The 23,294-nt window shown below is 40.0% G+C and overlaps 1 protein-coding gene and 1 long non-coding RNA gene across 8 annotated transcripts in view; one reads left to right on the top strand and one right to left on the bottom strand.

Moving 5' to 3' along the window:
* The window catches only part of myo16 (myosin XVI), a 119,539-nt gene that overhangs the window by 8,576 nt on the left and 87,669 nt on the right, over positions 1-23,294 (top strand). For 3 of the 7 annotated variants that reach the window (XR_004334039.1, XM_032529120.1, XM_032529119.1), the window contains exons 1-2: positions 11,845-12,311; positions 16,418-16,687. Coding sequence is in view for 6 of the 7 variants with exons in the window: in XM_032529120.1 (XP_032385011.1) it covers positions 12,284-12,311; positions 16,418-16,687 (298 nt within the window). In the remaining variant the exon portion in view is untranslated. Of the gene's footprint in view, positions 1-126; positions 351-11,843; positions 12,312-16,417; positions 16,688-23,294 lie in introns of those variants that run through there. The other 4 variants (XM_032529125.1, XM_032529124.1, XM_032529123.1 and 1 more) reach the window with 3 other exon arrangements.
* LOC116697822 (uncharacterized) lies at positions 2,380-22,714 on the bottom strand. The gene is made up of 3 exons (XR_004334054.1): positions 22,704-22,714; positions 18,298-18,302; positions 2,380-2,465 (listed from the first exon to the last, which is right to left on the bottom strand). It is a non-coding gene; the product is annotated as an uncharacterized LOC116697822 (long non-coding RNA).

Below are 23,294 nucleotides of genomic sequence, written 5' to 3'. Positions count from 1 at the left end.
TGTGATAGTAGAGAATAGGGGGTGGGTACTTACAAGGATAGGGGTGTAACTGTACCCTTGAAATGGAGTAGGTGGGCTTGGTTCACTGGGGTCTGGAGAGGGGGAGGGACGTAGAAAGAAGGGGAGAGAGAAAGACAGATGTAAAAGAAAAAACAGCTCTAAGCGGCAGGGTTGCCACGGCTACGGGGGAAACGGATGAATGAATGACATCACAGTGGCAGGGAGGTGAGAGAGTGTGAAATTGATTTGGTGGCAGAGCACCGGGAGGTGGCTCGCGTTGGGTTTTCGTCGGGTAGACACATTCCTCTCTCCTCCATACCCTGGTGTCTCCTGTGGACGGGCTCTCACTGGTAAGGCTGCGCTTTTCATCTCATTACAGTGATTTTCACTGATAACTGTTTTAGGGTCTTGACAACATGGGAGACGGACAAAGTGTGTGTGTGTGTGTGTGTGTGTGTGTGTGTGTGTGTGTGTGTGTGTGTGTGTGAGAGACATGTGGTGTTCCCAGCGTGCCAATGGAAATGAAACGAAAGGCAGATGTGCCATGCAGTTGTCACGGGTCTAAATATACCATGAGATGCTTAGTCTGTAAGAATGTGTGTGTTTCTGACTGGGAATGAACAGCTGATTGTGCAAGAATGATTTCAGTGTGCTATGAGATACCCTCGCTTTAACGTGGGTTAGTGTCTGCAAGTACGCTGTCACACTTTCGGGCTGTTGTGAATATGTGTATGCGTGTTAGAGAGAGGCACACTATCTTGTGTCAATGTTGTTGTGTGCTGGTGCCCCTCTCCAGAAGGAGATCAAGGCACATGTCCAGTCATTGAGCAGCACACTTGGAGTGCTAAAGAACGCTTAAATACTTAAAGGTTGGTGTAACTTTGCAGAGCACCACCCTGCTGCGAGTTCATGGGCAAAGCCCGTGCCATTCATCTGGCTGTGTGCTTCCGAAGGTGACCTGCTTTGACCCGCAAGCTGAACAGACAGAGTTGAAGGGTAGGGGCTAGAGGTCACAGCTGAGCCAATCAGAATCCTTAGCTCAGTGTCTCTTCTCATTGGCCAGCATCCAGAATGGGGGAACAGATTACATTTGGGATCAAAGGATAACAAATTTAGGCTAGATTCGGAAGGCGTAATCCATTACTAGCAACTGGTCTGTAGATCTGTGGGAATCAGAAACCGGTTTATTGCCAAGTAGATTTTCAGATACATGGAATTTGCTTATAGTGTTTTGGTGCATAGACAAGAAACATACACATAGAATAGAAAAAAGACAACAAAAATAGTAAAATGTACTGTTTCAAAAACATGTTCAATGTAACCGTTTAAAATGAAAGAACTGCAGGAATGTGCAAATATTCTCAATCCGTCTCACAGTGTGGAGGTGATGTTGGGTTGGTGGCTGGTTTTACATTTTCAGTAACTGCCACCATGGCCGCACTGTTGTTGAGCAGAGCATTCAAGCTCTAAGGACACACTACTGCAACCAATCTGACATTATGGCCTTCTTTGTCAGGTACGTGTGAACAGTGCTGGTTCAAGGGAGAATATGTAAAGATATGGATTTACACTTAAATTTGCATCATTTAGCTGTCATTTCTAACTAGACTATCCTGTTCTATTCAGAAAATCATGGCAGTCAAAGAAGTCCATGACAGTGCATGAAACACATTTACCTGTATGCCTATGGCTGTTGAATTTAAATGGGCCAGTTTGTTGACTTTAAGGTAAAAATGTTAGTTTTAAAAACGGCAGGATAAATGTTAATGTTTCTATGTAAAAGAGGAAAAGTCCACTTAATGTGCTTTAAACTTTAGTTAACACATCCACATTGCGGATGTTAAGTTAAAAGGCTCCAGTACAAAGTAAAGCAGTGCTGGCATGTCTTAAGTCAGTTTAAAAGCTTTCTGAGTGAATGGCTGTGAGTCTGCCAGCTTTTTGGATGGCATGGTTGGGGGCACAAGTGGGTCAGTAGCGTAGAGCGACACCAGCTCCGATCACTTTGTCTCCACTCTGAGAACAGAACTGCCCTGTAGCGAAACGCAGGTCACTAAACTTAGGTTTACTTTTAATAATCTGAAGCCAAACCTAAGTAATGCATCCTTTTTTATATGAGTTGAGTTTTATTCTTAATCTTTCAGTTCCCTAAGTACCCCTCTTGTTCACTGTTCATGACAAGGAGGAAGCGTTTCAGCTAGATTGCTTAGCGACATGATGATTTGTGTTTACACCATAAAGTCAACTTGTGTGCGTGCGTGTTTTTGTGAGCGTTTGTCTGTGTATTTGCAGTCAGCTCTTCCTCCTCCCTTCCTTCTTTTGCAACGGGCACATTCACACCTTTTCTTAATAAAATATTCCTACACTCCGCAAGATGCTCTACTTCTGAGATGCTCCCGGTGTGGTATGACGCGTGCGGAGGACGGAACATAACCGGAACTCAGCACAAACGCCCCCCAGTGGAGAGTCTTGGACTTGTAATCTCTATCGCTCACCACTGGAAAACCTCCATAGTGTGAAGTATGCAGTTGTTAGAATATAAACGATATTAGAATTTAGGATGGGAATTGTAATCCTAATGTAATCATTTTTTTTTTTTTTTTTTTTGACTGTTGAATTGTGAGCGATTGAGAGACACAACTTACCTGCCCTTGTTTCAATGCAGTTCTGGACTTAAGCAGAAAAATATCTTTAAAACACTGAGCAGATTTTCACTTCTTCAGAGACTTTTTTTTTTTTTTTTAGTCTCCCCATTCCCCCTCCTCTGCACAGCTGCTTTCTAAAATTAGTTAAGAAATCAAGGAGTCATGAAACATTAGATTATGAAGAAAGATGCATTTTGCCTTAAATAAATGTCACTTTTTAAATATTTTATCGGCTTGATGCTGCTCTTTTGGGTTTTTCAGATGTAAAAATGTTAACAGGAATGCATTAAAGGGAGTTTGCAAAAGTTAGTTTCTGAGACTGTTGAGGCAGGACATTACAATTTCTCTCGCTGTCACTCTTTCTGTGTTCTTTTCTGTTTGTGGTTTATTCAGACTTTGTCTCTTATCCAGTAGGCTACGGAATGACTAAATAAAACTGAGCTTGCATGAGATTGAACTACTATTAAAGCCAGATGGGAGAACTTGCAAATAGTGAGGATTACAGTGAGATAGGAAGCTCTTTGTTTTGCATCTTGGATTTTGTCAGAACTTAAGCGAGTCTGGCTACAAACTAGACCATTTTGCCAGAGGAAACATACCAATCTTGTTCCCACTGCTAAATCCCCAGCCAATAATTGTTGTCTATGTGCGTGAATCTGAAAGTTTGATTTCATGTAAAATTTCCTGTGTATTTCAAAGAGGTCACAATTTGCATATGACAAGACAGTGCTAAAGATTTGTCTTTTATATTATAACATAAAAATGTTGTCCCTCTCTTCCTACTCTCTCCTTATCGTTTTGCATCACTTTATATTGTTCCTTCGGCAAGTATCTTGTATTTGCTAAAAAAAAAAAACAGCTGGTTGTGTATAATTGAACATGTTTAGGTGTGTGTGTGTGTGTGTGTGTGTGTGTGTGTGTGGTGTGTGTGTGTGTGTGTGTGTGTGTGTGTGTGTGTGGTGTGGTGTGGTGTGTTTGCACTTGCTCACATACACAGCAGGTTTCTTAGGAAACATTGCTACTTGAATTTGAGCAGCTGTGAGCGTAGCATGATAACATAAGCAGAGCGCTGATGTGGGTTAGGCGTTCAACCCAACTGTGCATGCGTCTGTTAGCTCCCTGTGAGTCACTAATACAGTGTGTGTCAGGCAGTGGTCATGGTTTTCCCTCTTAGTCAGCTGAGAACAGAACATGGCAACTTAACAGGAGGAGGACGCCATCGCTGTGCCAAGTGATGCTTTATTGGGGAGCTTCTCACATGCAGGACTGTGCTGCTCTTTTGTTTGTCTGGTTATTGGATGTCTCTCGCTGAAGCTTGCAGCCATTTATGTGTCCATGTTGCCCATTGTGCCAGCTGATTGAAACTGGGAGCTAGGGGAGAGGGTAGTAAAGGAGAGAGACAGGCAGAGGGATTTTGGGGTTGACAAGTGGAGGTGATAAAAAGGGAGAAACCAAAACATAATTATAATCAGAAAGTGTGATGGGAGAGAAACTGGCTCATAAGCTATTCATTTTTAAAGCTCACCTCTGTGTCTCTATGCCTAGGTCCTATACTAATTTACTTCATTTGTCAATCATTGTCCTGACTCTGACAGATTTTTCACTTTACTGCCCCTTGCTCACAATTCCATCATGTCCTTTTCTGTCTCCCTGCAGCTAGCAGTGATAATGATCTGAATCAGTCTGCCACTGTTCCATTTGTAGCAATCTACCGGAGCTTGTCATCACAATTTGGTGTGTATGAAGATGACTGATCTGCATGACAGCGATCGTTGACTTTAGATGAATGACAGACCAATGGGCTTGGCACACGTTATGGGTAGGCTGTTTCACAGCAGATTTCCCTTCTTGTCACACCTGGTGGATGACTGTGTCCCTGGACACAAACAAGTTTTGGTTCAGAAGGAAGCAATATTATAAAGATTTTATCTACAATGGTCCTTACTCACAAGCATGTGGAACAAATCTGTGACAGTTAGGGCATTCACCATTTCTCAATAGTGCCAATATTAAACATAGGTTAATGTTAGAGTTTCTTGAACCAATATCGTAACAATATTTTTTTAATACCACTTTTCAACCAATATTATTTTTTTTTTATTTAAGAAAAGCTCAAACTAATGAATTGTTAAATATAGTATCAACATGAGGCGCCATACAAAGATTTTGCTAAAATAGAACCCAGTCTGAATTTGGCAAATTTATCATTTTAAATCAGGATCTGATCAAAGCATAAAGTATTTAATGCCAATCCTTGGTACTAAAGATACAGATACATTTCTGTTGGTTAAATACCCTGCCCCTGACTGTTGGACAAAGTGCACCTGCACAAAATCCCACGAGATTGAGCATTGTGACAAGCAGCAATAGCACGGACCAGTATCGCTTGTTGTACTTTTTCTGTTTTGAAACAAATGGATTAAAGGGGACATCTGCTCATAAAGCAGAAATGTGGCTGATATTTCTTTTTCTTTTTTTATAAACAAGGTGGCCACTCTTACCTCTAGTTGTCCACCATTTATCTATCATGTTTTACCACTAATGCATTTAATGTGTTTTCCACTAATGGCACTGACTCAACACTGTGACGGACTGAGCTGTAGCTTGAGAGTGAAAATTACTTCAGACGGATGAAAGTGGCTTTTTTTTCCTTTCTGGATATAGTAGGCAGTTGTATGTTATCCATAAGAACTTTATAAACTAATATTGTGTCAAGGCTAGTTGCTATAAGTTGTTTGTGAGTCTGTGTGTCGCTGAATGGTCATAAACTGCATAATGCAGCTTTAATGCTAGATAGACTTGCACAAGGTACATTAAACTCTTTTTAAATTAGTGGAGGTTCTCTGTGCTCTGCAGCATTGTTACAGGAGAGCATTTAAATCCTCCCCTTGCAGGCGACCTTGGCGTTGACCGATATAGCTGCAGTTAGGCTATTAACTAGTATTATGAATATAAAATAGTAATCCCTGCTGTTCAGTTTAAACCTGGACTGAGCTGCTGTTTTGGAGAAAAATGGTTGGATTACAATATAATCCATCCTTAAGGGTGAAACCCAGATTATAAATAGATTTCACACATGCACACAAAAGTCTGTGCACTTAAAGAAAAATAAATTTGTAATTTTATTGTAAGTAATTCAGCAATCAAAACACTTGAAAATACATGGTTTCTAGGCTAAATGTTTTACCAAAATAAAAGTGATACAGCTCCCATATACTTAGGCCCTCTGGGATGGTCATTGGGAAGTTAACAATCTCAATTTTTTTGTTCCAAGTGTCAGTGTGATTCTAGGCCTTACTGACACAGAGCTACAAAGGTTAGAATGGAGGTTTTCTATTTCCGTCCAAGTCAAGCATCTGTAAAATGATTTGAAAACACTACTGTAAACACATCAGATGGGCTACACACAATACCAATACCATAGCCACATGTCTCAACTTATTACAGAAAAAATCCAGAAGAAAAAGACTCGGAAAATGGATTTTATATGAATGTATTTATATTATAAATTGATGAAATGGTGAAATGTATTAACTAAGGCCCTATTTTTGCTTTGACACAGCTGCAGCAATCACAGGGTTAAAATTTTCTGGTCAAGTTTGGTATCAATCGATTCGTCTTCTTATTGGCTAAACAGGTAGGCCGGTCTCGTAACATCTAGTTTTAACTGGGACAAGGGAATGTCAATCTTTCACACATGGGTCCTCCCTGAACTCTGCGACGTTATTGGCTTTGACCAGGACTATCTCGGGTTACAGTAGATGGATTGTCTGAAAACACATAGCCTTGGAATCTTCTGACGTCCAAGAATTTGATGGTGTGCTCAGTAAGATAGTAGCAGCCTCGGGGGAGAAGAGAGACTGTTTAGCTTTTTTCCGTTATAACCCGGCCAGAAACAAGATTGTGAGGCAACCAGCTCGTTTTGGATTAAATTACTTGGATATTCTAATTCCTTGGATTGTTGGCAATGTCGAAAAAAAGGTTTTGGCAATCTTTTACCGCTGTGAATAAAGACACAAGAAAAATGGTATGGATGCACACTCGACTTTAGACAGTAGCGGGGCAGTATCTTTCTGTATTTCTTTATTTTCTTTAACTTCATAACAGGATTTTAACTGTTATATATGCTTTGCGTGTGGGCTTAATCGAATCATGAGACTTTAAGCTTTCAAATGGTGGGCTGCATGAGCATGTTTATGAAGATTTAATGCTTGCAATATATGAAAACGTGTATGAGTGAAGAAAACGGCTTTGCTTCAGTGGGGAAAACGTACCGTCCACGGGACGATGTCTGTAAAGAGGTTTTAACTAGTGCAGTGCCCGTTCAAAACGTGCCTTTTTAGAATGTTTTGTTTCAACTAGAGCTGGGTAATACGGAAAAAAATCAAATATCACAATATTTTTGGAACAAAAAAATCAATGTTGACATGATACGGCAATTTTGTAGGGTTGAATATTGGTGCTTTCACAAAAATAATAACACAATGAGAGTTTTGATAAATAATCAACAATAATGTGGATAATATGACTACATGGGTAAAGGCAAATAACAAAACAGCTAGAAAGTCTGTTGGAAAATGACATCACTTTACTGTAATGCAGCCTAAGAAAACACTTATCATATCACAGTATTAATAAACAAAATGTAGGACAATATCTAGTCTCATATATCAATGTCAACATATTATTTATATATACATTTTGGTGTTGTCTTTTTCATCATCGATGTTTTGACAAACCTGCCCCCACTGCTAAAAAAAAAATCCTAAAGGAAACACTGAGGTCTGAGGCGACTCACAACATTAAGTTTGATACCATATGTAACAGTGTTGTAAGGATTCAGTGCAACGCCTGAGATTGGGCCTTACAGTTCCATTTCCAATTAGTTGAAACCTAATAAATAAAGAAAGTCTCATGTAATGAAATAAACACTTGACAATTTCAGAGTGTGTCATTGGTAGGAGAATTAACAAAAACAGCCATGCAATTAGCAATGTAAAAATAAAACCCAATGAAGTGACAAAAACACAAGCTATTACCTCAGCTTAACAACCACAGCACTGTCTATTATGGCAGATTGTATATGATACACAAAGTAAGTCATGAAAAGAACTGTGTAATTAAAGGAGATCTATGTGAGGAACAACATATTATATAGGGTTGTGTTGTGCCCCTATAGTCAATGTAATAAATGTAAATACTCCAGGAAAATAGTTGCAGGACAATCAAATTACTTTGACTGTGCAGATACTGTATAGAGGAGAAGGGTTTAGGTAGAGACTGAAGGAGGCAAAGTAGATAAAGTAATCCAAATAGAAAAGCACTGGATTAACCTGAATGGTCAAAAAGAGAGAGAGATTCTAATTAACAAGAGATCGCAATCACAGAGTCTTGTGGTCCATTGGGACTTGAGGGATTTCTGGTAAATGCACTGTGCTTGCTTGCTCAAAAAGCGTGTGGATGTGTGAGATTCACATGTGCCAGATAGTACACAAGGTATTAATTTGTATGGCAACACCGAGCAATCCATAAGACATGCAAATAGTATTTAGAATTTTAAATTTGTCTGGTAAAATTAATAAATATTTATTTGTGTAAATATATCACATTTGAATGAATAATTAATCCAAAGAGATAGCTTTTCATATATAATGCATCACCCCCAAACTTTCCATGTGCCTTTGGCTTTGCAGTAATTGGGAACATTTCCTGCATCAGACATCCCTCATTATTAGTGTCAGTGGAAGTATGCACACGCTCTAGGGTGGTAGCCATAAAAATCATAGTGGTGACACAGTCGTAGTAATGATTGTCACGTGATGGTGATTATGGCAGAATGACAGTTGTGTCAAAGAGAATGACATGTCATCTACTGTGGATCAAAAGTTGTTTTGAGTTTGTGATTGCTTTATAGAAACAGGGAGGCACAATTCTTAGACACTTGCTACAGTACAAGCATTGACATCATTAATTCTGATACTAAACAAACATACACGGATGCATACTATTGCACACATTTACGTTATATAAAATGAATGTACTTAACAAAGTTTCACCATTAATTGCTGCATTTTTAAATATCTCATATAATGAATCCCTTCTGTCTATTATCTATCTCTATTGTCTGTATCTGAACTCTCCGTGTACCTCCTTGCTCAGGTGCTTCACCTAATTGTAACAAATTCTTAGGACGAGACTCCAACCCATTATCCGGTTGCTGTTTCAGCAGAAATAGGCAATATTTTGATATTGGAAGTTTGTAATATATATATCCTTTTTTGCCAAGTACATTTTTATGTATATGAGTATACTTTGCATTCAAACCATCATAAATATTTAGGATCACATGGCAGCCATAGTCCGGGGACCATCTCCAGTTGTAATCCCACTATCTTTTGTAAAAGGCAATGGCAGGAACTATCTAACATGCATGTCTTTATGGTGAAAGGAAATCAGAGCACCCAGACGGAACCTAGGCCAACATTGGGAGAACATGCAAACCCAGTACCCAACAGTGCCAGTACCTGCTGTGAGGCAGCAATGCTAACCACTAAGCCAATAATATTAACCAATCGGGTTTGAGCGGGCTTTAGTGGAATGCAGGTAAACAGTCCGTGTTGACAGCAAAAGATACGGAACTAATTGGTTGAAATACAATCTCGTAACCCATGGGCTCTCGTCTGGCAACGATTTAGCTTTTTATTAGCTTTAAAAGAATGTATCTGCATTCATACGCAGATATCTTAACTTAGGGTAGACTTGTAACAATTGGTTCATTAATCAGATTGCTAATCAAACTGTTGACCGGTGTATGGAGGAGGAAGTCTTGGCCTGGATAACTGTTTTCTGTTATCTCTGGCTCCATCGGAACCATGGTGAGTGTAGTTTTGCATTTTCCATTAGTTTTTATTTTAATTTCGTTTTGACTTTTTGTTTTCAAATTAAGTTTATTCTTTTAATTAGTTTTTAAGCGGACCATATGCTTAGTTTGAGTTTAGTTTTTGTTAGTTTTAGTCTTTATGTCTTTAAGACATGTCTTTAAAATGTTATTTGTTAGGGGAACGATTCAATAAGATCAGAACAGGTATTGTGTAATAGTAACTTAACAAAAACATACACTGTTAGAAATATGAAGGCTATTCACAATTTATTCAACAATAACACCCAAAGTTGCAAAATATGTAAGTGGCATGTGACAGGAAAAAAAAAACTAAATGGCCACAGGACAGGTGTTTTGAACTTTGGTTCAAGTAAAGTGCCAAATGTTTTGATGTAAATCGACTCACACAGTTGTGTAGTCTTCCCAGTATCTATACACATATTAACCCAAACTTCCTCCTGCTTTTGGTGGTCCTGCATATTTACTAACCAGCAGCTATGGGGTTGCCGGTGAAAGCACACCTGTAGTGTTCTCTGTCCTACGGTTGTCTTCGTCGTGCTGCCTGTCCCTACGTATCCACACATCCACGCCCTGTACCGGGGTTAGCCATTGTTTTGGGGAAAGTGGGCTTTGCCGTCTCTTTTATCTTGTCAAGGTAAGCTACATGTAGGTTAGCTTCTCAAATTTGTGAGATTTTTCCCTTTTTGTCCACATATTTTACCACCTTCCACTGCAAGGCTCTTGCTATTATCAGACACTGTCATAATAAAATAGGACTCTGCCTCTTTCTTTCAACATTTGGTGAGTGGCATGGACGTTGTGTTCAATTTGACATAGAATGTCGGAATTTCTGGGTTCCCTGTTGGAAACTATATACAGTATGTCTATGGCATAGACTGTATGAAACTATAGTCGGAAATGGCAACTCAGAGATATAACGTTTTAGTTATATATAACGTAGTTTTGCAAACATACATTACAGTTCTAGTTAACGTTTTTATCTTTATTTCAGTTAACGACAATGTTTTTTTCCCACCTAGTTTTCGTTATTTCGTTTGTTTTCGTCAACGATCACAACCTTGACCGGTACCCAAGAAATATTGGTCCTTTTCCCCCAAAGACTAAATTGTCATCAGACCGCTAGCAGTTGGGTTTCGAGATTGTCTCACATTGAGACCTTTTGTGAGACTTTGTACTGTTCCCAATGCACCAGTACGTCACCACTCTTCTGATAAAGCATGTTACAGGTCTATCAATGCGCACACACACCCCACACACACACACACACACACACACACACACCACACACACACACACACACACACACACACACACACACACACACACACCACACACACACACAACACTGGCATTTCATTTTACTCAGGTAGATGTTGCAATAGTTTGTCTGGCTGTGTTTTGCTGAAGATGCCGCCAGTTGCTTCTGTGACCCGATTTCCTGTGACAGAAATTACTCGAGCATTCAGTCTGACACACACACACTAACGCACACACACACATACATACACACACATACACACATCTATTTCCAAGTCTCTGCCTTTAACTCGTTCCCTTTTAAGCTTGCTCTGCTGCTCCTCTCCTAATCACAAACCTCACCTGCTTCTCATGCTTTTTTATCCCATCTCCACATATCCCATGGTTGACAGCAAAGAGAGATAACAGAAAATCAGCCCTCAGAAAATGCTACATGCTACCTATTGTGTGAGCACTGTTTCAAAGATTTTTAAAATGTATGTCACATTCCTGCTTTGGTCACACACTGGCCACCTCGTTAAATTGTTTTAACGAGTCTTTCTTGCTATTTTGTTTTATCCTTTTTTCCTCTCTCTCTATGCTGCTGTTCTTCCCCGATTCTCACCTGTCTTTCTTTCTCTTTTGTTCATCCTCAACTTCTCACCCTACTTGTGCAAATCAGAGTCAGAGAGGGTTTGCCCTAGTGACGCGGCAATCACATACAAACGCATTATAGAGTGTGTGTTAATGTACTCGCCTCAAGCCCTACCATTCTAGTAAACTGTAGCTATCAGTAGTTAGTTTGTGGCCAGTTTAAGACCGTTGATGAGCACGTAACCTGTCACCACACCAAAAGCCGCACTGCAGCAGCTTCTCTCTCTCTCTCTCCTTAGCTGTACTTCTATCCAATCTAACACTCCCTCTCTCTCCCTGTCTCTTGCCATCTTTGTGTAGTGGGGGGGCGGGGGAAAGAGGAGGTGTAAGGAGGTGAAGAGCATTGCGTCATTGGGGGTGTGTTGAGTGAGAGGTGGGCTGAGCAGGCAGTCGGTGACGCGAGTGGACCACGTGCGCCTGTCATGGATGGGAAGAGGTTTTGCAGCGGTTATCCGGCTTTAGGCGAGGAGAGCTAGAAACAGCCGCAGCTCCCCTCGACAACGGGTTGATCGAAGGAGTGAATGTCTGTGTGTGTGTGAGTGAGTGAGTGTATGTGTGTCTGTGAGTCTGGGTCTGTGCGCATGTAGATGGTGCATGTGCTGCAACTGGAGCTGCTGCTGTTGCTGCTGGTGAATAATGCAGACAATGGAACTGAGTTTGGATAGCATGCAGGGAGCCAGATTAATAATGCATCCTGCCGGTTTACAAGCTCTGCATTAGTTAGTTTTTGCTGGAACCTGTAGCTGGCTACTTTCTGCCTGTCTTTTGAATTACTGAGTCCCTGCCTTCCTTTCTGCCTGCCTGCAAGCCTCTTTACCTGACTGGCGGAATATCCGACCTCAGTCAGAAAATGTCTCACTACCATTTCATCAAATGCTGTAAGTAGCCATTCACCAGCTATTCCTGTGCATGCAAGTGTGTATGTGTTTGCAAATGCACTTGTCCGTGCCCCAACCATGGGTGTGTGCCTGTTGTGTCAGCACTTACTATATATGCAGGGTGTCAAATACTGTATGAGTTTACATGCTTAAGAATTCTGGTCACCAGCTGCCAACAAAGCAGCACAATCTAAACTTGTGTGTGTGTGTGTGTGTGTGTGTGCGCGCAGTAAGTGGGTGTGCGAGCTTGCTGCAGAGAGCTGCTGCAGATGTGTGTAGTTGACCGGTAAATGCGGCAGGTACTGACAGAGGGAACGGAAGATGAAATAGAGCCACAAAGATGCAGATCCCATGAGCGTCTGGCATATTTATAACACAGTGACAGACTGATGGAGAGAAAAAGTCATTTCAGAGAGAAGGACAGATGGAGAGAAACTGAGGGTGATTTGGAGGAGCATAGCAGAGAGTGGAGGGAATAGCAGGATTGGAAAATGGAAAGGACGTGAAGATGGAATGAGTGACACATGAAGAATGTGGTGCGAGGAATGATAAGCAGAATTCGGGGAGTAATGAGGGAGAGTGATACTGATATTTGAGAGGTGAAAGCAAGATATGAAGGAAAGAGAATAAAAGTTAAAACAGTGAATGTTATTATAGAGGTGATACATGCTGCCTAAAGTCTGTCCTTGACTCTGAGAACGCTACCTGTCTATCCCCAAATCACTACCCACTACATACATCCATCTACTGCATATCTTGCACATTTATGGGGTCTGCAGTTTGCCGCATGTGTGTGTATGTTTGTGCTCTATTTTCTAATTTACAAGCTCCTTCAGTGTAGGCAGTGTTATTAGCTGGAGCCTGAATGGGATGTTCCACATTCAATCAATAACTGATAGCCTGGGCATAGGATGGCAGCAGAAAAAAAGAAACTGCTTTCTATCTCTCTCTGTCTCTGTCTCTCTCTCTCTCTTTCTGTCCCTTCACTTATTCCATCTCTCTCAGATTTACTCAGCACTATTTCCCATTAGGTCCAGCTCTTCTGTCCTTTCCCTCTCTCATTCACATTTCATGTGTCTGTTTTGAGCTATTTATCACCCAGTAGCAAACGCCAGTGTTTTGGAGCACGCATTATGTCATAAATTTTGCAAACAGTGAGATTAAGTAGAAATTATGTGTTTTTATCAGCCATGTTGTTGAAAATTAAAATACTGTTTTCATTTGAAAAATGGAAATTCAAGTGTTTATTGACTGAGGGCTAATTCTTTCTTGCTGTCAGTGGTTTCATCTAAAAACAGGAGACAAAGATATTCTCCTGGGAATGTTTTGATACACCAACCAATGAGTGTATATTGTTAACAACACATTCAGCCACATTACATGTAAATGCAGCAACACACAGCATGTTATGGCAAGTCATGAGGGACAACCCCAATCACAACATTTAGTGTCACGTGTGAACTGTTGTGAAGTTAAATTGAACCTTTTAGCACACTGAGCATACATATAGACAAGTGCTTTTGCATCACTTTATGTTCATTTACTAACAAAATGTTGTTTTGCATCGGTGTTAAGCTGTATTGATGATTTTTTAATCCAATGGATATCCATCTACTACTGTGCATACCTTAATGTCATGTGAGTGAATCATGTCAGCGTCTATATGCTATGTCATGTGACATCGGTCTTATGCGCTGAGTTTACTGGTTGATGTGACTGTAGCCTTGAATGCCTGTATAGTAGATGATATATGAGGTTGACGGAGTGTGAAGGATATGGCCTAACCAAGGAAGAGATGACAGTCACAAAGTCAAGGCAGTAATAGAGACAGGCAGTTCACCATATCCACATTTTGTGGGGTAAAACGACTAGTGTGTTTTATGATCCCTGCTACTTACTGTCACTCAAACTACTATCTAAGTGTTGAAAAGAAGAGCAAAAACAATAAAAATCTGTAGCCTCCATGATTTTTCTTGGTGTGGTCGGGGTTTAAGACTGTTGTTACAGTCAGATAAAATGAGCAATATGACAATGTTAGGCTTTGCCTAACATTTGTCTTTTTTTGTTTTTCATGATTTTCTGACCTTTTATGGACTGACTGACGATTCAATTAATCAAGAAAATAATTGTCTGATTAATTACTAATCCAAAATAATCTTTAGTTGCAGCCTTAGCTCTTTACCATTTACCCTTTTCCACTCACCTGAGCTCTCTGGCCGTTAGGCTGACACACTGGCCTAAGCTGGTTGTCTGGGGTGTGCATACATATAGCCTAATGCTCCAGGAGGGGTGAGTTCTGCTCGTGACGTTCTGTATTTTGAACCCTGCAGTAAGTTGTGTCAGCATACAACAGATCAAGGCAACTTGTATCAGTGCACCCACTCTTGTGTCTACTATGGACACAGACTGTACGCACCACAACAACTACTGCAAGTCACAAATCAAAATGGACTGAGTAGAAGAAAAGGTGAGGGGGAGATATATGTGAGAGTAGAAGTAAAAAAGTAGGCAATAACATGGGACTAGGAAAGCTGAACTGTGTAGAGATGGAGTGGCATGATATTGGAAAAGGCAGTAGGGTTTTTGTGTTTGTATGTTTGTGTGGGCACAGTCAAGTTCCTAAAATAAAATATAGTTGAAGCAGACACCCGGCATGAACAGTATAATAATGACTCCCCCCCCCCCCCCCCCGGTCTGGAACCTGAATACAAAAGAAGCTTTTTTTTACATATCTAACCAGAGCAGATGGCACTGGTGTATTGTGCAGGATGCGTGTATGTGTGGCAAACCAGGGTGGAGGGGGCAGGTGTTGAACAAATGTGTAGATGTGAAAGCTCCATTTGTCTGCCTGGATGGCTTTGTCTCTACCTGATTAAGATCTAGACCAAACACACTTCAGCCCCTACAGAGGAAAAACAGCAGTTTGCTGTATAAAGTAGACACAAAGTAAAGTAGCAACAGTCCAATGGCACATGCCACCCTATGGATTTGAAAAGAGACAAGACAGATGGTAGAATTGAGAAAGAGACAGACGGTTTTGTAGGAAACATGGGACATGTAGTACTTCAGAGGTGTCCCACTAACATTACATTGCTCTTGACAGAGTGATGTGTGCTCTCTCAACCTAACAGAGAAAGAGAGAGTTGAAGTAGAAACATTGAGAAACACTGGAGATCAATTGAGAGACAAATATGCTTCAAGGGGTGGCTACTTAAAACAAAATGGGCCCAAAAGAACCAGAGCAACAAAGGTGAGTTTGATTAAAAAAAAGAAAAGGAATGAGATAGAGACAGCATTGGCCAAAATGGGATGGATTGGTGAGTCAGAAAAAAAACACACTATTTCTGCAAAGACATCCACCTCACGTTTTTCTTGTTCTCTGGAGTGGTTGTAGGCTAAATTTGTGAAATTACCAAGGCCAGATTGCTGCAAATACTTTTACTTACCTTATGTCAATCTTTTTGTTTTGAATGCATGTTGTTTTTTGATTTTTTTTGAGCACACTCCGTGAAGTACCTAAGCATCTCATCTCATGAATCTCATTCTGAGCCCACCTACAGCCATGCACTGTACACCCTAATCATCCAAGCAGCCCATAATAGGTTTAGCAGCTGTTTGGGATGAGATCTGTTTGGCTCCACTGAGAGGAAGATAGATTAGGCAGAGTCAAGAGAATCAGTGGGACAGGACAGACAACACACTAAATGCTGTGATGCTTCTCTCAACTCACCCCACGGCTCAACAGAAACAGCAAATATCCTTTACAGTAAATACTGTATGCTAAATAGCGGCCCACACACAACTGCGGACAGAGACATGCAAAACATACATGCATGCACAGAAAACAATAACACCGTTCTGCCTGGAGATGAAACTGAGAGCATGTGTAATCACTTTGATACTTATTTGCACAGTAAGTAAGAGTAAATACTATGTACTATGTTTTCACTGATCCACCAGATTTTCATCCTTACTCTTTGGGTGGACCGCTTGCCACCAGATCTTGAGTAAAAGCAGATTCTGCATGTTAAATGACTTTTGTATTTTTTGTTTTCTGACACTAAATATCATTAGCGTTGTCTTGCTCTTTCTCTTTTTCTCACTAGGTTGTTTCCAGCTATGTAATGTCTTTCGTCAGAACATGGAGATAGACCAGTGTCTGCTGGAGTCTCTCCCCATTGGCCAGCGCCAGCGGCTGGTCAGGAGGATGCGCTGTGACCAAATAAGGGCGTACTACGAGAGGGAAAAAAGTCTTCAGCGCCAGCAAAGTGGACTCAAGGTTCGAGCGCCGCCCAGCCACCGCAAGAAGCACCGCGTTCACTTCAGCCTCGCCGATATAATACAGGATGCCATCATTCGCCATGACGACAAAGAAGGTGTGTATGCAGGTGGATGTATGAGGGTGTTTGCTGTACATGGTTGAGTGAAAATGTTGGTTTATTGTGTGTGTGTGTGTGTGTGTGTGTGTGTGTGTGTGTGGTGTGTGTGTGTTGTGTGTGTGTGTTGTGTGTGCACAGTAAACATTTGAGGATGAGATCTGGATACTAGAGAGACACACACAACACACACACACACACACACAAAACACAAAACAGTTCTTATGACATCCAATAAAACAAACATTGGCATGATAAAATTTTAGCCAAGGGACAATGAACACTGGGCATTGTTTCAACCATTGAGCCATTGTGTTTCACACAAATGGTGGCTTGCTTATTCAGATTGTAGTTTGTACTACTGTGTATTTTTGTTTTCTATAAATGTATATGACATTGAATTTAATGATAGTCAAAATACATGCACTGGAGCATTTTTCCACTGTCAATTTGGCAAAAAGGACAATTAGAGCTTTTCTCAGGTACACAGTAAATAATATCTCCCCTTGGCTTCGGCTCTAAGCAGGACTGCAGCCTGCTTGTCTCCCGGTAAAGACACACTGTACTCTGTTTTTTTGTGAAATCAGTCGATGAACTCATAAGATTCAAGAGGTTCTCACACTATACCCTAAAATACATTGATTCTTTTTTTTTTTTTTTTTTGGACATGCCAGTCAGTGGCCAGTCGTTTACCCAGCTGTCAAGGTGTATCTGTGTCAGTCCTACCAGCAGTCTTTGCGGGTCACTGTGTTAATCTCTGCTCTCTGGTTGCCAATAAAGTTCAGCTGGGGTCTGTGGGAGCAGCTGGTGTGCCATTGCAACAGCCAGACTGAAACCAAGGTCCCTTGGCTTGGCATTAATCAGATCTGCTACCCCTCTGCCTCATGCCTACCCCAGACAGGTGCCATTGCACTGAACTGGTACCAGGCTAAATGTTTGTGTTGCTATGGCAAGGCCTTCTGACAGCAGTACCTGCAAGAGTAACTGACTCACTTCTAACAGACTCCTTGAATCAAGGGACTGAATGCTCAAAAGCTTTATGATCCATTTATGTTACCCTGTGTTGGCCTGTCTTGTTCTTCTGTCTGTATTGTATATGGCTGTGTATCGATACCGGTACTGATACCAATACTGTGCCTTCGATACCGCGTCCTAAACATTGCTTTTTTTCAATACAAATTTTATAAAACAAAAAGAAATTACAACATTTTACATCGCATATTTTGTTTTGTTTTTAGCTGCTACTACATGAACCCTGTCTCTGAGTAACGTAGAGTTTTTCCTGCGTGTCTCTACGACGTGTAACGTCAGAAAGCCAATCACAAAAATTATTATGCAGTATCTTGGTAGAAGCATGCTGCATGCTTATTGGCTAACGGACAATGATGAGATTTACTCCTTAGGGACTGAAATTGGGCATTGAATGATGAGGCATTTTTCAACACTCAATGCTTTAAAGGCACTTTGGTTGGTGCATAAAAAGTATTGAATTCAGTACCCAGCCCTAGTATTGTAGGGGTGGGGGATACAATCAATACAGCATAGTATCGCAATATTTTATGTGGCAAAATTGGACATGGACGCATAGTCTCTTGTTTATCGATTTAAACATCAGCTGCTTCGACAAAGATACATTTTTATCAGATAACAAAAGTGCTTGTGCATAAAATTGAAGAAACAGAGAAATGTATCTTTTTAGATAAACAGATGTTCACAAAGTTTTCCTTTTAGGGAAATAATTTTAAGTTGGAAAAAAAGGTAACAAATTGCAATATAAATAGCAGAATATCAAAATAAATTTAAATTCGCAATTGTATCGTATTGTGACCTTGTGTATTGGGGCCCTGGGGATTCCCACCCCTACTGTATTGCACTGTCTATATCTTCATGAGACCTTGAGGATCTGTCCAAACCACTTTGAGGTAACACTCGATTGGTGTTGATCAACACTTGCTACATCTTGACAATGGAGCATTCCTCACTGGTGTAGGTGAGCTGAGGGATAACCGTTTTTCTCACTGTTGCTGTGCACGTCTCAACATGATTAGTTCTTTTTAGGATTGTGTCCCCCAGATGGTGATGATCAATGGAAAAATTGACAGAAAAAAGTTGTTTTGGCGACTTATTGTTTTTAAGAAATTGTAAGTGTGCAAGAGAGAAGGATTAGCCAAACAAGACCCAGAAAAAAAGGAAACAAAGGCTAAGAGGGAAATAGAATGAGGGAGATTGAGTGAACTTCCTTGTTATGTCCTAATTAAAGTCTGCTTTTTAAGTGAGCTGTGTTGTGAATTAGATTCAAAGAAACTCAGTCTGCTGACAAGGCAGCCAGAAAACCAAAGCTATCTCTCTCACACACACACCACACACAACACACACACACCACACACACACACACACACACACACACACACACACACACACACACACACACACCACACCACACACACACCACAACACACCACACACACACACACACACACACACACACGGATTTATTTTCTTATCAGTTGTTTTGTACAGGGAACAAGATGATGGGGAATGAGATAAGAGAAGAAAAGGTTAAAATATGGGAGGGGGAATGGAAAATTGGAAAGCCAAAGAAATTGAAAAGGAGCCAAAAAGAAACAGGTTAGGTAGGACAATGTCGGGTTAAGGTTAAAAAACTGCCAGGATCACACTGCCCATAGGGGCATACTATATCTCATCCCCATTCTGCATTTGTATTTGTCACATGCAAACATCTGGCTAACTTGCATTTTGACATTTGGTGAAATTGCTTATTCCTAACCAATGTCTTAACTTCATCAAAGCAAGACACACGTGGAACTGTAGCAGCTGTTGCCTTGTAGGCATGAAACTGACAATCTGTTTTTATGATGTCTTCCCCTTTCAACAGAATAATATTAAATATGACATTTTGGTGTCTGTGGTTTTAACTGAGATTCCTGGCACACACAAAAAAAATCACTGTGATAAATTTTGAGTTGATTGTTGTAATTTATTTATATATAACGTTAAAGATAGGTTAGCAGCATTTAAGATGACTTTTAGAAAAGTGGACTGTGACATCACATTTATCTCTGGACAGAGATGGCAAAAGTACTCACTTCCCGTACTTAAGTAGAAGTACTGATACTGTTAAAAAATACTCGAAGAAGAGAAGTACTGATTTAACTTCTTTACACAAGTAAAAGTAACAAAGTACAGGTTTGGAAATTTACTTAAAGTGTAAAAGTAAAAGTAGCCTTGCGAATGACAACCATTTTTGAGAGTGCAAGCTGAGAAATTTCATTGGAAATGGAGAACATGCTCTTTAAATGCCATTGGCTACATTTTAAATGAGTGTCTGCCAATAGGCCTAAAACATCACATATATGATTATTGTGACAGAGAATGGAACTCCAGCAAGATATCAAGCAAGATATAAATTCAGTTGTGATTCTGTGAGAGTTCACAGAGTTTAAGCAGTTTCTCTTTTTTAATCTCCAAAAACACTTTAAAGCAATCTACATGTTTGTGTGTGTGCTCAAATATGGCTTCTGGAAAGAAAATAAAGGATACATAGAAATTACAAACAACATTTAATGAAGAGTTCCCTATATTTTAGAATTTTGCACCACATTCGCCAGGAATCATTCTTGATGCATAGTCTACTATCTCAAACATCTCTCTCAGATAAGGACAAGGATGGTTGGGAATCTGCTAAGTTGTCTTGCAGTGGTGCATGAAGTGCAACGTACAATAGCCTACTGTATTGACAATTAGATTGAATTTGGTATTGATGACTCAAACAATAATAATGGTAGCTCCAGTGAAATTATTTGAAACTTGTTAGTGAGGAAAAGATGAGGACTGTATTTAAAGCTGATTCTGGTTTTCAACTTCGCCCCCAGGTGTGTCTGTTAAAACACAGACGGAGACAACTTCTCTCTTTTGATGCTTCATTACAATCAAGCAACTGTACTAACATGGGCATGGGTAGCACTGCTATGGGTGTGTGTGGTTCTGCAAAGAAATAAATAACATTGTAAAGGCTTCTATAGACGATGCATGTTGGAATCATATATGCTAGCAAATAACAATAAACCCACTATTAATTACATTATCTTAATACAGTGTAGCCTAAGTGTAGCATGTAAATAATGCACCTAAAACACAAACGTGAGCCAGGGCATTCAACAATCGGCATTATGAATCAACAGCCAGGTGCAACCTAGGGAACAGGTGGAAAACACAAACAACACAATCACTAGCTAACTTGCTTTAAATACAGACCAACACAAAGTATTTGTACTTTTACTTCCCACCTCTGTCTCTGGAAAGTACTTGTGATGCCGAATTTATGGTTTGAAAACCCATCTGTTAACAACTTTAAAGGTTAAACACAAACATCATGTGTCCATCGCATTTAACCCTCATCTAGTATGCCATATAACCGAGAGCTTGGTTTTGCATCCTGGTCACCACTTATGCATTTATGACATTTTAGATGTATAACATCTGTTAAATCGTCAGACACGGCTGTACTTTGGTTTTGGTTTTCAGTGTTGATAATGGTTTATTGCTGTGTAGTCATGTTCGTGGTTCTCCGTAGTGAGGAAGTGAAGCAGAGGCAATAATTTAAAGGTAATAGCTTTTAGTTTTGCATGGTGTTTTGGAGCACTGTTTTTGACACACAATTCATTAAATTGAATCATAGCATTGCTGAAATAAGAACGCCATGTACAACATAGTGTTGCACAATGTTGAGCCATTTTTTGTTGATGCGGTCCCCACTTGCTCATAGTTCTCCTTAGTCCACAGTATTGAACCAAGATTATTTTAAATGGTCATAAATGGATCATATATTGTGTGTCTTTCAAAAGAGGTTATATTCTCTAGACATGTTCTCTTGTAATTGTTATGGGTGTGCTGGACGGAACCACAGTTGAAGTTGAAAATCAATGTTCCACCCAGAGTGGCTGTGATATTTGCACTGTGATGGGATACTCCAGACATTTACCTAGTCTTTTATTTATCAGTCAGCTCGCCATAAGCACCTCACATCGATCCATCAATCACAAACACTGCCAACGACTTCAGATACAAATGGTAAAATTTCCCCAGAGGACAAAACACAAAGCAGACAGGGAGGACAAGATGGAGAAATAGGTGAATTTGGATGTTAGAGGAATTTGAAATTTGCAAGAGACCAAGCTGGGATTAAAGGCACGTTGACTCTTTCCTGTTTTTTGACAGAACGGGCCCTGGGCCCACAGAGATGGTAGAAAAAAAAAGCCATGAGATATATTACTGGAATCCAATTTAAAACCTCAGCACTCTCAGTCTGATACAGCAGCGATCCCTTTAATACCAACTGCATCATCAGGCAGCATATTGGAACTTTTCACTGGCAGTGGTGTTTGTCTGAGCTTCTAATATTAAACCATTGGTTCACTTGATGACTCATCACAGTGTACCTTTTTATATGAGAGGGAGCAAAATATGTAAGCGAGTATGGAAAATAACATAACTCATTTTCTCACAGAGGTCTACACTGCTTTGTTTGAAGTTTAAAAAATTAATTTAGATGTGTTCCTTTTGTATTTGCCTATTTGAATTAAACCCAGAGGGAAGGGAAGCATGCAAAGATACTTATTTCCCAGACATGTCAGCACAAAAATCACATTCACTTGTTTGTAATTTCTAGAGTGTTTTCATCTATTGTCTACACAAACAAGCAATGGCATTTTCCTAATCGGTATACTGGAGAAAGGTCAATTCCAGAAATGAGATATCCACCAGGTTACACAATGAATGATAGCCTGCAAGGAACAGTACAGCTGCAGTACCACAATATAATGAATCATGAGTACAAATGGTTTTATTTATCATCAAAGCTCTTTACACAACGCTTTCTGAAAGGGTTTTGCAGATTAATCCTTGAAATACTTTAGCAAATGTTTTTTTTTCATGGAAAAGCATTAACACCTTGGTGTGTTTGCTGTAATGTATCGCAATGTTGCAGGGACTGAACATTTATAAAATCATTTCTGTGGTGGGCAGGACACGCCTGTTCCATTTCACAGAACTCATCGTCTCATAATCTACATTTAGAGTTAGGCATTATTGGAAAACCGTACAAGTGCCTTTTTTCATCAGGATCGAAAACATGGGAAAATGTCAAAGCTCATTTCAGAAACATGGGACAGTGAGGTGAGATGGTGCCTCTTGAGACTATGACTGTGTGATTAGGACCAAAGAGACAGGAGTATTTATGAGGATGATGGATTTGAACAGAATCTTATATGGGGCTGCCAAGGAATGATGCTGTACATGGGGAGAATATGTCTGCTCGCTAGATGAAGAAAATTGGCAATACTGCTCTAAGTAATATATTTTGGAGGATACATTACAGGGATTTATTAAATTTATTCATTCCAGCCAGATAATCAAAAAGAGGGGTTGAAAAGTACAGGTAATCTTGTATTGTGTCTACAGAGCATGCTCATTCAGCATCGTTTTTACTTTAAATTCAACAACAAATCATTTTGTTATCACTTCCACTGCTTGCTGTGAGGTTTGTTTAGTATTTCTTAGCATAGGAGGAAAGTGTATCTTAATGCCA

This window comes from Etheostoma spectabile, chromosome 11 (genome assembly GCF_008692095.1).
Source record: "Etheostoma spectabile isolate EspeVRDwgs_2016 chromosome 11, UIUC_Espe_1.0, whole genome shotgun sequence".
In the NCBI taxonomy this organism is placed as follows: domain Eukaryota; kingdom Metazoa; phylum Chordata; class Actinopteri; order Perciformes; family Percidae; genus Etheostoma; species Etheostoma spectabile.
The sequence above is the reverse complement of the archived record's forward strand: the minus strand, read 5'-3'. Positions and strand labels throughout refer to the sequence as shown.